The 17511-nt window shown below is 42.6% G+C and overlaps 2 protein-coding genes across 8 annotated transcripts in view; one reads left to right on the forward strand and one right to left on the reverse strand.

Moving 5' to 3' along the window:
* The window catches only part of LOC128733170 (homeobox protein GBX-2), a 43000-nt gene extending 40640 nt beyond the window's left edge, over positions 1–2360 (forward strand). For all 6 annotated transcript variants that reach the window (XM_053826823.1, XM_053826821.1, XM_053826819.1 and 3 more), the window contains one exon: positions 1563–2360. In XM_053826823.1, the coding sequence (XP_053682798.1) occupies positions 1563–2129 (567 nt within the window). In that variant the 3' untranslated portion in view covers positions 2130–2360. The remainder of the gene's footprint in view (positions 1–1562) is intronic.
* Positions 2276–17511, reverse strand: part of LOC128733169 (rho GTPase-activating protein 7) — a 54658-nt gene continuing 39422 nt past the window's right edge. For both annotated transcript variants that reach the window (XM_053826818.1, XM_053826817.1), the window contains 7 exons: positions 12247–12318; positions 10363–12180; positions 4073–4268; positions 3729–4013; positions 3397–3663; positions 3154–3333; positions 2276–3093 (listed from right to left, as the gene is read on the reverse strand). In XM_053826818.1, the coding sequence (XP_053682793.1) occupies positions 2979–3093; positions 3154–3333; positions 3397–3663; positions 3729–4013; positions 4073–4268; positions 10363–12180; positions 12247–12318 (2933 nt within the window). In that variant the 3' untranslated portion in view covers positions 2276–2978. The remainder of the gene's footprint in view (positions 3094–3153; positions 3334–3396; positions 3664–3728; positions 4014–4072; positions 4269–10362; positions 12181–12246; positions 12319–17511) is intronic.

Consider the following 17511-nt stretch of genomic DNA (forward strand, 5'->3'; position numbering starts at 1 on the left):
GTGTGCGTTCGTGAGTTTTGATTTCCTGATCAAATGTAAATAGATTGCAACTAAGAATCAAATAATTTTGATAAAACTTTTTGTTGTAAAAATGTTTAAAAAAATACTTCAAAAGCGAAAATACTTAGACTAAATCTCAAGATTTTAGTCTTGACCTTGGAATGAGGTCATACATATATTAATATTTTTTTGAAACGATGGTTCTACAATTGATGAAGGGACGGTAGGGGAAAGAAATGAAAATTTTTGGTGAAGGAGGGGGAAGAGCGGAAAGGAAGGGGGGGGGGGTATTGGTAGCTATGCTTGACAAGTAGTCATTTTGACTCCTACCTTTTGTCCAATGCTGGAAGGTGCATGAGTCGAACCAAGTTGTAATCTGAGATTATAACCGGATTCGAACCCACAACACCCTCCAGGGCATGTGGTTCGCTGGTACTTGTACCTTTGAACCATAGAGGCGCTGGACAAAAGGAGACCGCAAAATCCACTTCTCAAGGATAGCTACGCGTGTTGGTTGTGTTATCGACACATATTGTGCCGCTTCCTGCATCAATTGCAGATTACCACCGAGCGAGAAGTTTTAATCTAACTACTATTTACTTTCAGGACGACGACACTGTGCCGGCCCTTACGACTTGCAAGGTACTGCACGTGACGCTGTTCGTCCGTCAGCGTATGTTAGCCGCGTTTCTCGGCGCGGGTTTTCGAGGGAAGGCCCCGTTCCTATGTAATAGACTAAATCTCAAGATTTTAGTCTTGACCTTGGAATGAGGTCATACATATATTAATATTTTTTTGAAACGATGGTTCTACAATTGATGAAGGGACGGTAGGGGAAAGAAATGAAAATTTTTGGTGAAGGAGGGGGAAGAGCGGAAAGGAAGGGGGGGGGGGCGCCTCTATGGTTCAAAGGTACAAGTACCAGCGAACCACATGCCCTGGAGGGTGTTGTGGGTTCGAATCCGGTTATAATCTCAGATTACAACTTGGTTCGACTCATGCACCTTCCAGCATTGGACAAAAGGTAGGAGTCAAAATGACTACTTGTCAAGCATAGCTACCAATACCCCCCCCCCCCTTCCTTTCCGCTCTTCCCCCTCCTTCACCAAAAATTTTCATTTCTTTCCCCTACCGTCCCTTCATCAATTGTAGAACCATCGTTTCAAAAAAATACGAAAATACTTACTCTGTACCAAGAATCCTCCATTGAATTCATGTACGAGTTAAACTTATAGTGAATTTGATATCATTCTGCTGCATGAGAAAATATTCTACTCCTAAGCAAAACGTAGATAAAAGTTAATCATTGTCAGTCACATTTAAATTTTTAACGTCGACGAAAAGTTTTTGAGTAAGAATTTTCGCGTTATTCAGTAAGTTTTTAAATGTCGACACAATCTTGGATTTGAAATGGAAATATGATTCTTTTAATTATTGACGTCCTTTAACAGTTTCTACAATTTATCCTCATTCACAAAACTTTTATTCCTTTACAGATGTTCAATTTCTGTCTTGCAATACGCAATTACCAACTTATTTCTCTCTCCCACTATTCTTTTCAGGTAAAAATCTGGTTCCAAAATCGACGCACCAAGTGGAAAAAACAGGACAGCGAATATTCCTCCGTCAATCCAAACAAGGAACCCAAAGCCCCCAAAACCCCCTCCACATCTCCGCCGGCTTTATCCTCGCCCGCATTTCCAACGGCTTCCTTCTCGTCGCAGCAATCCACTCCACCGGCAAGCGACGAAAAACCCCATCAACCGCTCAAACCGACCCAGAAACATTTCAGTAAGCACTCCAAAATGCGCCAACATCGAACCAAGTCCGACGACAAACCGCTCGATACCCCCCCGACGAACAAGGAGCAGCAGCTCAACTCGTTCAAAGAGCACAAGAAATATCCGCACTCGCTTCTCGATCCTAGTCTGTCCAGTGACGTTGAGTCGCGCATCTCGGCATCGAAGATTTCCCTGGATGCCATCTGCAGTGCCACCAATTTCCTTATGAACTCATCCCCACCACCGAGCAGCTCCTCCTCCCCGCACAATGCGACGACCCTGAATCCGCCACCCAGTGAAAGTTTCTTCTGCCAGGCCGCCATGGAAGATTTATGCGATATGAAATAGTAGTAGAACACGGTCTCTGCCTCTTCTGTCCCGAGCAACTGTTGGTGTGTGTACGTGTCCTCCAATGACCTAGTTTTATTCTAGTATCAAAAAGTCATTACAGTACTATTAAAACGAAAAGGAAATTATTTTGTGACGTTCGTTTGGAGAAAAAATGACGTAACTAGCTTGTACCATGCGCGAACGATGTGAGATTAAGAAAAATAAAGTAGAAAAAAACGAAACACAATCTTGTGGAAATCTTACAATTGTCTTGGTTTTTATTATGCAAATAAATCCATTCATCAGTAACAATTTTTTTTCTAGTTGCTTTAATACAACAAACATTTTGGAGGGTAATTGAACATTTATTGGCACTGACTGACCATACAATGAAGACCTCTGGAGATTATTTATTGACATTGGTCCCATAAGAATAACGGTACTGAGATTATTTGTTTTGATTTTGTTCCACCGATTTGCTTTATCTACTTCTCTATTTGATTTGCTTCTCTTGATATGGTGTAAACTTTAACAATTATGTATAACTATAAAATAATAATAAAAAACGTGATTCATGTTATAAGTGTTGTGAAATTGGTTAAGTTTATTTGCTTGGACTAGTTTTAGTTTTGTTTCATAAATTTCCCTTTTCATGATGGTGATTTTCTCGTTTCGGAGAGAAAAACTAAGAAAATATCATGGTTTAGGCACTTGGTAATAAAAAATTTGGAATGTTTGGAAACTACGTTTGAGACGCTCGAGTTTACCATTTCTCTACGTGGTGTATGTGTAGGTGTATGTGTGTGTGTGTGTGATAGTAGCTATTGTTTATCTTCACTTGCTATGTTGTTTCGAAATGTTTTGTTTCTATACTTTACTTTCAGGTCCCTCGGTATTGTGTTCGAAAAACTTTTTGATCCTGGAAAGATATTGCTGACAGATGTGACCGTAGTTTTTGTTGTACCAATCCGGTGTACGTCCCCTGAAAGAAGAAATGGTTCGTTCGGTACAAAGCAATGAAATCAACGCTTTTTAGTCTTACTTCATGTCTACACGGGAGAGATGCATCAATTTGCATTTGCCACTTCCGCAGGGTTCGATTAGGTATCGGGAAGCCAATACAACACCTCGAACTCCGTCCAACAGTGGTTGAGCGCCATTATGACTTATGGAAACCTCAACGATGACGCAAGCACCCCGTGACTGCTGCTTGTTCCACTGTCTGCAACATTTAATAACCATTAAATGCAACCAGAAACCCAACACAAACATCCGCTTGGCCTACCTTAACACACAATAATCCGTAACGGGTTGTCCGCATACGTATTGGAACACGTCTGTGTCGTTATCTAGCCGCTCAACAATTTTCGCCTTCAGCAAATGATCATCCCAAAGGTGCCGCTCGTTTAGAATATGATTGATTACCTCCGTGGGTGGTGCCTCCACTTCGGTCACAGCCTTCCAGAGTCGCAATGGATGGCCATCGCCAACTTTTTTGAAATGGACCGTTACGCTAGGGTCCGACGAATTCAGCGAAACCCAACCGCGTGGCCTACAAGGAATTTAATCGTTTTTTGAGTTGTTTTTTTAACTGCCAATAAACCCGCGAAAATTTACCTTTCCTTTCCCTCTCGCACGCACTCCTTAATACACTCGGTCAGATATCCTCGCCAATTTTGCACATGCAATTCCGCGCCCAGCGATTCCAGTGGCACTGGTTTTGATTCTTCCATATAGTTGAAGCTGCATTTTTTCATTCGATCGCTGGATATGGTCCACAGGGTACGATAGTGTTGAATCAAGAAGCATAAACAATCGTGCGAAGCACGAGTTTCCGACAGTTCCTTCTCATCCGGCTGCCCGATGGCGCCCTTTTTTCTTCGCGGCGAAGCCGTAGAAGATCTGTAAAATGGATGGGGGTTTAGTTTCCAGTTCTTGCTTACTGTATAACTTAAACTTACCTGCTGCCGGAGATCGAGTAAAACAACGACGGTGCCAAACAGACGGATAAATTGTTCGCAGTCATTTGATTCTGACTGGCACTCGCGACAACTTTACCCAGGAAGTCAAGCAACGTGTACAGAACCTCCCGGTGTTCATCCGGTAGCAGCAGAATCGACGACTGAACGGCTTCCATGCGGACTTCCTCCGGAAGATCTGCAACATCAAGCAGCAGAGGTTAGGAGATAGATTTCCTTCATTTGGCAATATTTCTAATCTTCCAATATTTTCATTTCGAATCTTATTTTTTCTATATTCTTGGTTAAATATTGGTATATTGGTATAGCTTGAAATAAGGCCTGCAAAGTACTGGCCTGTTAAAGTACAAAATTATGTTATTTTGACCCATAACAAGAAATGACTCTCAGGATAGGATTCCTGTCAAAAAAGTCAAACTCAATAAGTTATCAACCGAAATTAAAATGCAAAACCAACCAGAAACCATAGTATTCGAAGGAACCAGCCTGCTATGCAAGTATGACAGTTGTCACATGCTATCCATGCTATAAAACAGAAAAAAAAATAAATTTGTTTTTGAGCAACTTCCGATGTAACTTTTTGCGTCGTTTCCATAAGCTGTTTTCAGGTCAAAATCTGTAAATAACCGGTTGTTCCGATTCGATTGCGTGAAGTGAGCTTCAAAAAGACATTTTCGCCTATTTAGTCTATTTTCGAGAGAGACGCCCCACGACGGATCAAAAGTTCACCTTGTCGCAAAGTGCTCGATAAATTCCGAGAATTCAGCTTACAGACTCATGACTTGTTTATAGACATCAAGACGGCGTACGATTCAGTTGAACGAACGTAACATTTTGGGTTTTATTGCACTCTTATGATGGCATTCAAGACCAAAATTAGTCTTAAATACCGCCATAAGAGTAGAATAAAACTCACATTGTTACTTGGGAAGGCATGCAGAGAAACGGTGCCATCGCGAAGCGTGGACGTTGAAAGAGAGAGACCGACGAGACGAGCTCTTGGTGTTTTTGAGCGTAAGATCTTGCAATCAATTTTTGTCGGCATATTAGAAGATGGAGTGTGGGGCAGACGCATTACAGAGACTATAGATTACCCCCGCTAACTCCCAGCTTTGATTCAATATTTAGCGGGTTATGAGTGTTTTGTCGTTTTTGTAATCTATAGTCTCTGTAAGGCGCATGAAGCACGAAATTTACCAAGTATAAATTGATGTGGATATTGTGAAGCGAATAAAAAACGGCAGGCTGCAGTGGGCTGGCCATGTAGCCAGGATGCTGGATAAGAGACGAACGAAAGCAATATTCAACAGGGAACCGGACAGAGGCCGTCGACTTCGAGGCAGACCCCGTACCCGTTGGATGAGCGTGGTTGACGAGGATGCGAGAACAGCGGCTGTTAGGGTCGATTGGAGACAGGGACGGACTGGGAGCCAAAGGGCCCGCCGGGCCTTTGAGATTAGGGGCCCCAGTTTGCAATATTCTCATGATAGTAAATTAATACAACAAACGATATCTACTCAAAAGACATCAGCGTTACAAGGACAGTAAATCGAATAAATATAGGCTCTATTTTGTAAGTCATGTCTTGCAACTCGACTCGACTCAGGCACTGTCGAGTGTCGAGTACGGGGAGAACGGGCAGCATAGCGGCTCGATGCACGATCGAAACAAAACAAACTCAGTCGTTATTAGGACCGAGCCACTAGCTTTTAGCGTGTGCGTTATATTAGCGGATCACGATACTTTAGTTTGAACGCAATTTTCTTCAACCCAATTAATCTTCGCTTCTTTGAGTTGTAGTTTGTTCAGCCACCACCGCAGATGTTGTTATATCGACAATATCCATTTCATTGGAAGAGCAGACGAACTAACTAGATTTGCTGAAGATTGTGCCTGTGTGTTGCTCCGTTCATAACATCCTGTAGCGGCATGTTGAACAGCCCACATGAGGGACCATCACGTTGATAAAGTCCCCTGCAAGGTTAGAATGGCCTTGATTTTACGGACGATGGTATCATATGCAACTTTGAAATCAATGAAATAATTGTGCGTTGAATTCTGTATTCATGGACTTTGTGGGGGATCTGCCGCAGCATGAATATTTGATTCTTTACTGACAGTCCTTCAGCGAACCCGGAAGAGCACTTTCCACATTCTGATGAGTGCCAGTCTGCATCTTTGCCACCAATGCAGCATTTTCCTCATTTATATTTCTGCAGATTTTAAGTTATAGGGTTAATGACATGCAAAATTGCAAGCATCAAATAAGCTGATTTTATAAATGATAGGATCTCAACAGTTCAATCTATATGAGCAGCGTCTACTAGCTTCCTGCGTCTACACGTCAGAACAGAGAAAAAAATCGAGAGACCAGGAATCTTATTTCATAGTGCAGGCGTTTGCCGTGCCGAGTTATAGCTATCCCTCGGATTAAACTCTTGGATTCTCCTATAAGAATCCTGCTTCTATAAGCAAGGTATTCTGTGCAAATCCTCTGCAGAATTTCTTCACACGATTCCAATATGAGGAATCCCAGAGACTCTGCGCGAATCTTTTTGGTTCGTCCTGGTAGAGCTGCGGAAAAAAGAACCCACCGTCTAAAAACGCCAGTACGAAGAGCACGTGCTCGACAGTTCAGAGGAGAGGTTCGCCAGCAACGACACACGAAGTTTCTACAAAACGGTCAGGTGCAAGAATTTTGCCATGCCTGTGATGTGCAATGATAGTGCTGGCAACCTGCTTTCTGACCAAACGGCGGTAGCAGCCAGGTGGAAGAGTATTTCCAGATGCTGTTGAATGGAGAAGTAAACACGAAGATCAGCAGGTACATGATAAGAATTTTGAGCGACGGCCAAACTGTGGAACCACCAACACAGGAGGAGGTTAAGAGGGCAATCAGTGAGCTGAAAAGGTTGCTGTAAAGGATGGTATACCGGCTGAACTTCTAAAAGCGGGGAGCAAGCAGCTGTACGAAACAATTCGCCGGCTCATTGTCAGGAACAGGATATGGGTGGAAAATAAAAATCGGAGGAGTGGTTAATTGGCCTCATTTCCCATAATTTTAAAAACGGACATTGAATCGAGAGTAAAAACTATCGAGGCATTACGTTGCTCAATTTTGCCTATAAGGTACTCTCCCTAGCCTGTGTTTTAGAAGTCCGTTAGCTGAGTTTTTCGTCAGCGAGTAACAAGCTGGTTTTCATGGGGGTCGCTTCACGATGGATCAGATATTTACCCTGCGTCTAGTAACTGACGAGTTCCGGGAGTACAACTTGCAGACTCATCATATTTTTATGGATTCCAAGGCGGCATACGATTCAGTCAAATGAACTGAGCTGTGACAGTTAACGCTAGGACATGGTTTTCCCACAGAACTAGTTATGTTGATTCGTGTGACGCTGGACGAGTAAAAATTATGAGTCAGAATAGCAAATGAGACCACACGGGCTTTTTGATTTTGCGAACGACGTCGATATCATCGAAATCAAACGTAGAGCAGTGAAAGAAATTCGCATAAAACTGACGCTCTAGAGAACACTAATCCTCTCGGTGGCCCTTTACGGACATGAATCATGGAGGCTAAAAGAAGCTGATAGACGAATGCTTAGGGTTTTAGCGTAAAATTTTGCAAAATCCAAAATGGAGTGTAGCGCAGACGCATGAACCACGATCTGTATTAAGAATGCAAATATGGTGTTATACTGAAGATAGTACAGGGTGGCAATCTGCGCTGGGCTGGTCACGTGTCTAGAATGCCCGACGAAAGAGTACTCAAAATTATTTTAAGCAGAGAATCAAGAAGAGGCCGTAGACTTCGGAGTAGACATCGCACTGATAAATGTGCGCTATCAAGGATGATGCACGTTCAGCTGGCGTTCGAGGGGTTTGAAGAAAGGTAGCCCAGGATTGAATACTGGAGGACCATAATTCATTCAGCGCAGGATCATTAACGGACCGTCACCACTGAAGTAAACTAAGTATGGAGCTTAATCCGACAGTTCAATATTTATAAGTAGTCAAATAACTGCGGATGAAATACTAATTCTACTTTTAAATACTCAGAATTGAAGCTGGTAATATTTTCGGAGCTTGGGCCCCAACAGCTCAACTTAAATGATTTCATAAATCATGGGGCCCCAGCAATTGAACATTCGTGAATCGTAGAAAGAATTTAAATAAAAATTTTGGAAAATCTCATTTTGTGTAACGAAGAAATTTTTACTGGGGCCCACCGGGCATTTGCCCGGTTGCCCGGTGGGCCAGTCTGTCCCTGATCAAGCAGTTCTGATAACGAGTACGAGTATAGTGACCACAATGGCGATGAGCTGCCTGTAATACCAGCAGCGCTCCCTTCGCAACAAGAACTTGGTTCGAACTTTGACACGACAACCACGAGGCGCAGCGAACGGGAGCGCAGGATTCCTGGTAAGTTTAAAGATTTTATTACCGGGAGAATTTTTACTGTTGTAAAATTTCGCTTAACAGACGCAGATGCCTGCAATGAACCTTCATTTGAACCCGAACGTCCACTTCCCGATATACCTGGTTCCTACAATGAGATCTTTGGCCGCCCAGATGAACGCAACTGGTTACAAGCCGTAAGAGAAGAACTCAACTCCATGAAACAAAACGACGTCTGGCATCTAGTGGAACGGCAGCGCGATATTCTTCCGATTAAGGCGAAATGGTTTTTTTTGCATAAAAGAGGATGAAGATGGCAAGCCAGCCCGTTATAAAGCGCGCTCAGTTGCTAAAGGTTTTCAACAGAAGGCAGGATTGGACTACACAGAAACTTATGCTCCGGTAGCAAGAATGGCGACGATCCGAAATGTTGTCGCTGTGGCAGTTCATAGAAAGATGTTCGTACATAAGCTAGATGTGAAGACAGCTTTTCTCTAAGGAGACCTTCAAGAGAACGTGTACCTGGCTGCTCCTTGTTACTATTCCGTCCAACACGGTGTGTAAGCTCAAAAAATCTCTATACGGATTAAAACAGAGCCCTCGCTGTTGGAACAACAAATTAAACGAAGCACTTTTGGCGGAAGGATTCGTATGTTCCAAACACGACTACTGTCTGTATACTCGGACTACCAAGAAAGGTATTGTGTACGTCCTTGTATATGTCGAGGATCTCCTGGTAGTCGGAGGCCAGTTGGATTTGGATTACATATTGGTATCCCTGTTTTTGGAGCTTATTTGATATAAAATGCGGAAGAAATATTCAGCTAAGCTTCCTGTTGGCCGAATCCGAATCGCCGTGCCTTGCATTCACATTCCTACCATCAAATTCTGTATCGTCCACTTTGTTCCCCACAACCGCTTCTCGTTTTCCACAGTTTTTTTGTCCTTCCTTGAGTTCCACGTCGACAGTTTCATATGCTTGAAAATGTTTCCGGTTGCCGTAGAAAACTCCTGCCCAGAAAGCTGTCTGCAGTCTGTTCTAATCTAAGTTTCGACCAGGGATGGTTCGATCACTTTGACTTAATTTTGATTCATTTGAGAGTACCGTCTCAGCCGAGCAAAATTTGAGCAAGATATGTATTAGACATTTATAGAACAAGTTATTATCTACAATTATGCTGAATAAAGTTTTGCTGTAACTTTTGTAGTTACGGCGCTACAATGCTAGTAACTCTTTAGTGACTAAATGAACGTTCATTTAGTTAATAAAGAGGTACTAGCATTGTAGCACCGTAAATACAAAAGATACAGCAAAACTTGATTCAGTAAAAATGTAGGTAAAAACTAGTTCTACAAATGTCCCATACATCACATTGTCAAATTTTGCTCAGCTGAGACGGTACTGTCAAATGAATCAAAATTGAGTCAAAGTGATCGAACCATCCTTGGTTTCGACATCCATCACCAAGCAATCGAACTTCGTCACTATCGTCGTGTACAGCTGCCGGCGGGATCATGTTTTGACTGTTTTATTTGGTTTATCATCGTCATATGGAGTTACTACTTCAAGACATATTTGATTTTAAATGATAAAAGAACTGAATAATAAATTTTAGGTCTAGAATCACAGAAACAATTAACACAGCAAACGAATCGTAGTTTTCAAACGAAGGTACGACTATTTAAACTCTCTAAAAATGTGAATCATTTTCCTACTGGAGAAGAAACTTGAAGGACAAGAAGAAGGTGCTGCGAATATTATCATTTTCCCAGAGCAATCATGCACCAAAGCATAAGTTTCATTTAAACTTAAAATTCTTACGAAACCCACATTTTTATCATTCAATTAACTTTTAAAACCTAGTACTCACACTGAAATATTGCCACAAAAGTCTCGGACAGTTTCGCGGTCAGCAGCGGATCCGGCAGCTCTCGGAAGTATTGCTTCAACATATCGGCGACGTCGTACGCGTGATAGTCGTCGAAAACGGCCATCCGGTTGATCGTATTGTTGCTGGATTCGATCGTCGATTTTAGCTTGGCAATTCGGGATTTCACGCCCGGTTTGCGAAACAATCCTACCTGATCCAGAGCGTTCAACTCGAGCCAATTCAATGCCATCTGTATTATTTCCGGAAGAGTGTTGCCATATCGCTGCAGATTGAGAACCAGCGGAATGCCGTAGACTCGTCTATCTTTATAATCTGGCGTTTTGATCCGTTTGATGAACTTTGGCAGATCCCAGTTCCAACCGGACCGATGCGTGGGACAGTATCGTTCCATGTACCCCGTTAGTGTGACTAGAGCGAGCTTTCGTACCACCATCAACTGACCGCAGGACATTTCGTAGATGCTGGTGCCTCGAGAATATTTTACCTTTTCCTTACTGCCTTCCTTTACGTCCACAATGCTAATTCGACGACCATCTGAATTCTTCGGTTGTTGAAAACTATGCCAACGAGCGACGGTCGGACGTTTTCGCTCCTCACTCGCCCCTTTTTCATCGGAAGTTTTAGTTACTCTCATCGATCTGTTGTGAAATGCATCACGGTACCGTTTGCTACCCTTGCCCAGGTTTAGCGACCCACCACGGTTCAATTTAGATACCTGCAGAGTGTTACTATTGGTGGTTTCCTTTAGATCGCTTGTCACCTTGGCCCGTCTTATTTTTGACTGGTACTCCGAATCGGAAAGGGCTCCGGAGTCATCGGCGGTTACCTTGTGCCGAAGCAGTTTCTTTGCTTTCGGATATTTCTTGCTCGGTGTTTTCACAATCCTTCCGGCGAAATACCCGGTGTTCAAATCTTGACTATCTTCACTACAGATGGATGACGAATCATCGCCCGATTTAGCTTCCTGTAGCTGAATGAAAAAGTGTAACGGACTAGATCTATTTGGGCTACGTTTGGGCTCTTTTTGCTTATCTTCTACCATATGACCGAATGGGCTGAGTGTGTATGGAGATAAAAGGTTCGATACTATCTCATTGGTTCCAAGAGTGTTGTCTCTTCGATGGTCTACGTGCGCTGCAGATGACCGGGGCGAGGAAGGATTGGAGAAGGATATCACGTCGATATGTTTCAAGTCGTCCAGAGCGTGATGAGCCGGTGAGAGGCTTGAAGAGTGATGTCCACTAAGAACCAGCCCATCGCGATTTGGACGCCTTCGTCTACGTGATTTGATTGATTCGACCCGTCGCAGCAGTGCTTTCGCTCCATCCTTGAGTCGCTCACTGCCAGTTCGGCGGAGTCGTACAGGTCCATCCTGTTGATCACTATCCGACAATATACTTAACGTTACACCATCATCACCCCAGCTTTCTTTGTCATCTGTGGTTGTCTTGGATCCACTCTTGGACGAATCTTCCGCGGAATCCGTCTCATTAACTGTACTGACATCACTTTTATTGCTATGCTTTTGCTTAATGACGCTAACCAAACCGGCTGCATCTTCAACCCGCGACCATCGTCGACTGTTGTGCGCAAAAGTCCACGCCTCCGAGAGGGCACAACTATCATCGTCCGAATCTTCGTTCTGTTTCGGCGGATGCGAATGTTGGTGTGTATCGATGTGCATGTTAGCGCACCGGTTCAAGGTTTGCAGCCGGCGGTACAACGATTGCAACGGATCGTTCTCCAAAAACGGGTGGTCCTTAGCGACATCATTGATTTCGATCGGAAATTGATGATCTGCAATTGAAGGAGAGTTACGTCAGAGTTACGAATGCTGTGCTTGATGGCAGTGCTATAACTTACCTTCATACATTTGAGCATACTGCGGGAAACCGGCAGCTCGGAGCCATCGGCAGGCCTCTATGGCTTCTATTTCTGTGAAATTCGAAATTAAAGAGAACGGTAAAAACATTAGAATTGCATCCAAAATTAAATTGCATTGTAATTTTTTCTTGATTGAATAAAAAGAATGCTGTTGCTATATTAGTTTGCTACCTTTATTTAACCTTTTATTTAATTAAAAGAGTTGTATCTATGTTTACAAAAACCAACAAAAAAAGCAAACAAACATATTTTTACACCGCCGTAGCGCCAAAGTTCTTCCAGAACTCCTGCTCCGGGTTGTTCTCCGTAGCGGACACCGTACGGCTCCGTACCGGACGGGCAACATCAGCAGCAGCAGCAACAGCAGGAGCTTGATCCGATTTATCTGCAAGATAGAAAAGCTTATCATCGGTCTTGCCGTCTGGAACGAAACAGTCATCCCTAGCGTTCGTATCGCCGGTGAAGCTGCGTGCCCGTCTGAACAGACCGGCGGCAAAATAATGTTCTATCTTAAAGCGACCGCTCCCTTTTCTAGCGTGAAGGCGTGGTGTCAACGGAATGTCCGTTTTGGCATACGTACTTTCTGGTTTCACCGGAACCGGGCGCGGCGCTTTCTTCTTGGGCTCTAGTGTACGCGAATTGACCGGCGTTCCTGGAACGGAAATGCTCCGTTTCGTTTGATTGATCGCCGGGCTTTCGTACAACAGTTCGCGCGTCTGCTTCCCAGCTGCAGCTCCAGCGTCAGTGGAGCTTGAAATTAAACTTTCTTTTGCTTGTGGAATGGCATTCACATCTGCCGATTGATATGCTTCGGAAAATCCCCTAGAGAAGGACTTTTTCGCCTCAGACTGGTCGAAGTAACGGCGCACGGTTGGACTTTTGACTTCACTGGAATGCAGCGCCTGTGCTGCTTCGGAAAATGTTCTTGCGTACGTTTTTCGTTCATCCGATGAGTTCATGTAGGAATTTACACAAAAATCATTTTCCCGAACTTTACTCTCCAGATTTGGTGGTGGTTGGTGGTCGCCAAACAATTCTTCTAGAGAATCGTTTCGTGCTACTTCGACATTTTCTGGTGTTTTTTCTTTCAAATGAACCGTATTGTCGTTAGTTTTTGTTATTCCTGAATCGTCCACTTTGTCAGTTTTCGGTGGTTGTTTGTTTATTTCCTGATAAACTTCAGAAAAACCTCGACGGAAAGTGTTTTTCTTCTCAGATTGATCGAAGTAGTCCTTAATTGCCGGGTTCTTCACATCACTTGAAGCAAAAGTCTGCTCTGCTTGTGAAAACGTTCTGGCATAGGAGTTTTTGGCCTCCGACGAAGCTAAATACTCATTGACAGAGAAATTGGTGAGAGGTTTTTTCTGAACAACATAACTGTCCTTCATCAATTTCAGCTGCTCCATATCCTTGATGAATCTATCCAACGGATCGGCTAGAATTGATTGGTCGGCTCGATGATTTGGCTGGACAGTGTCATCTTCATCATCGGAGGAATCACTAATGTAATTGTGTTTTTTCAACTTCTTCAGATTGGTCGAACTTATTGGCGTTCCCGGGACCGATGTTTTATATCCTTTGGTAATAGCATCTGAATCTATCAACACAGGGTCGGGCTTCAGCTTATCCGGATCGAGTTCATTAACCACTTCATCAAAATCTCGACTATAGCTATGCTTAGTGGACGATTCTTGGAAGTAACGTTTCACGACTGGACTACGCACCTCAGCGCGGTGCAACGTTTGTACAACTTCGCTAAATGTGCGTTGATAAGCCTGTTTTTGGTCAGATTCTTTGAAGTACTGTTGAGTTGGATCACTATCATCATCCTTTACTCCACTGTCCGTATCATCTTCATCAAGGTAAACTATCTCCGCTTGTTGTTCTTTAGTGCTGTTTTCTGATTCACTGTCATTGATGTGTACCACTTCAGCATGTTGTTCCGAGCCCTCCATGTTCAGCGACTTCATATCTTTCAGAAATTTATCAATTATCATACTGCTGATGACGATTTCATTAGGAAGTTTTAACGGTTCCTCTTTCGCGTTTTCCGACTCCGACTGTCGCCGGGATAGTGTCTGTAGATAGCGCGAAGAAACGGGAGTTCCTGGAATAGACAAATCAATTTTCGGAGTGTTACTAGTTTCCCGCTGATTTCCTTCCGATTGCAGCGATTCGATTGATGCCTTTCGTTTCGTTTCATAGTAGTTCTTCATCTCGGAAAGAAATTTCATTTTCGCTCGTCGATTCCGTTCTGCTCCGGGATACTGCTGGCGTTGCATTCTTAACGGATCGGCCATCGTTGATTGGATTCCGTTGATTGATGATTGTTCTGGACAAGAAGACACTGATCACATGATTGATTTTGTACATGGAAAACTGGTTAGAAGACGTCAACTTACGGTCAGCTGAGTGGGGTTTAAAGTCTGTCTCCACTGTCGTAGAAAAACTGGTTGCATGAACGACGATAGCCCGAGGATGACTGCAAAGCTATGTTTTGGTGTCGGAAGCGATAAGCGCCTTTATCGGTCTTATCTGATCAGAGTGCCACCGGTAGTGGTATCGTATCCAGATTAATGCCGGGCACATTGCAGTGGGAAACCGTTCGATCCAATTTAAACAGACAGCGGCAATAAATAGTTTATAAATAAAACGAATAAAACTCTTTTCTATAGGAGTTTTGTGTAAAAAATTGAAAACCCTGCACCATTTTGTAACAAGTAGTACTTCTACTGATTTAGGTCATAAAAATATGTTTATTAGCATTCTTCTTCTCTGTATACAGAGCAGTTTTAATATTAATCTCTATTACCACATTTAACATTGATATCCAGAAAAATATAATTCAAAGCATTTGCCGGTCTATTAATATAATTGTAAAGACATGAAATTGAACTTTTCGCATATTCCATTAAGCATATTCATGTAGCAAGCTTGCTAGAATAATTTATAGATCATCTCTGAATCCCCAGATCACTCCCAGATTTCTTGTCTAATGTGCTCATATAATCTGAAATCATCCTGTTAATTGGCGAATTTGTGAACATTTGCCACATTGTCGGCTTTATGAGGAATTTATTTATTGCACCAGTGAATTTAATCGAAGGTAAACCGTAGATCCTGATTTAACTTCTGCATAAATCAAGACAAGACCAACAATTGAAAAGGGCATGCATTATTTCACCAATCAACCAATTCATCAATGACAATAAATGGTGGAAAAACATTTTTAGAATTTTATTTGAACTGAAAGTCCAATCAACATAAAACTCAATACCAACCTAAGAAGAAACTAGACCTTTTATTTGATATTAAAACCATAAAAATCGGTTTTTCCCATCTACAAAAGAGGAGATCGGCATGACATAACGCTGGTAAACGCCGCGTACAAGGTACTCTCCCAGATTACGCCGACTGTTACCGATAGCATGGGGGTTCGAAGAAATGTGCATCAAATCATTATTAATTTCAAAGCAGCATACGATACAGTCAATCGAGACCAGCTATGGCTGGTGATGCACGAACACGGCTTTCCGGATAAACGGAGGCGACTGATCAAAGCTACATCCATGATCGTGTTTCGTGCGCATGTCGGAGAGATTCTCGAGTCCCTTTGCGACGCGGCAAGGGTTGAAACAAAGTAACGGCTTCCCAGCTAGCACAAACTAGGTTAATGCGACCACTTTTGTTGAAGAATCGCTTGGAATAAAATCTAAGAGAAAGGAAATGTCCTCCAACCGTTATTTGACAAATAAACAAAAAAATTGCATTATCAGAGAATTTCGTGTTTACTCTATTAAGTCTATAGACCGAACGAAAGACCGGTTAATACTCTGTGCCTCGACGGAGTGGCACCGTTTATTATTCATCTACCAAATGATGTTACTTAGGGAAAGTCACGTACTTCGTGACACATTCGATAAAATCCCCCGAAACGACGTATACGAAGTCATGAGCACTCGCAAAACAGCAATGTTAATCATTCAGATTTCAAGAATTTTTTTCTTTTTTTTTTATCTTGTCCGCCAGAGAGCTGTCAACATTGCAATGCATAACAATGCATTGTTAGCAAAGATTTTGTACGATAATAAATACTAATACGTGTCGTTAATTCATCTGGTCAATTCAGAGAAATAAGCACTCAGCCTGTCTGGATATGTATTGCCAATTCCTCATGGAAAGACTTGTACCCGAGCAACGTTTACCACCAGTGAATTTTAGGCCTAGTGAGCTAAAATATTTATTTAACTAATTAAATAACATTTCGTATAGATAAACTATTTTATGACTCATTATATATGCAACTTAGTGAAAAACAGTCTTCACAGAAAATGTGTATTTTAACATACTGAATAACTTTGTAGAATAAAAGAATAATGAATGAAGAATAAGCAATAAAAAATCGTGTGCAAAGTTATTGAGTATAATTTATTTTTAAGTGCTCCTCTTTAACATAATATATTTCGCAACCAGTAAGACCTAGATAGTTACTATTTACAGCAAAGTTGCTTATTTTAGTATGTTCTACAACTTTTCGGAAGAATTTTTTTTAAATATTTAAAAAATTTTGCAGTCAAGAGCCTGGGTGGCTCTTGTCGTATCAAGAATTTCTCTCCATTTTACTCGGTCCTGGGCTACTCGTTGTGCGTCTCGACACACGCAAGTCGGCTTCAACCTGGTCGAGCCATCTAGCACGTTGGACCTCTCTATTCCTGATGCCGGTGGGGTTCTTGAAGAGAACAGATTTCCCTGCACAGTCGTCCGGCAGCGTTGCGACGTGGCCGGCCCACCGTAGTCTCCCAACTTTCGCCAGGTACGATGGCTATCTCTCCAAGTAGTGCCTGTAGCTCGTGATTCATACGCCTCCGCCACTCTCCGCTTTCCGTTTGTACTCCGCCAAAGATAGTCCGCAGCACCTTTCGTTTAAATACGGCTAGTACACGTATGTCTTCCGTAAGCAAAGTCACTGTCTCAAATTCGTAAAGGACTACCGGTCATCGTCAGCTTTGGACGGCGGCGTAGGCTTGATCGAATGTGTTTGCAGAGGAAAAAGTAGGCTCGATTTCCAGCTTGAATGCGTCGTTGGATCTCCTTACTCCTATTATTGTCAGCGGTGACAGGGATCCCAGATATACGAACTCATCAACCACTTCCAGTTCATCGCCGCCAATAGTTACTGTCCGTGAGAGGCAAACGTTGCTTGCTCTGAAGCCTCTTCCTACCATATATTTCATTTTCGACGCA

This window comes from Sabethes cyaneus, chromosome 1 (genome assembly GCF_943734655.1).
Source record: "Sabethes cyaneus chromosome 1, idSabCyanKW18_F2, whole genome shotgun sequence".
Classification (NCBI taxonomy): Eukaryota; Metazoa; Arthropoda; class Insecta; order Diptera; family Culicidae; genus Sabethes; species Sabethes cyaneus.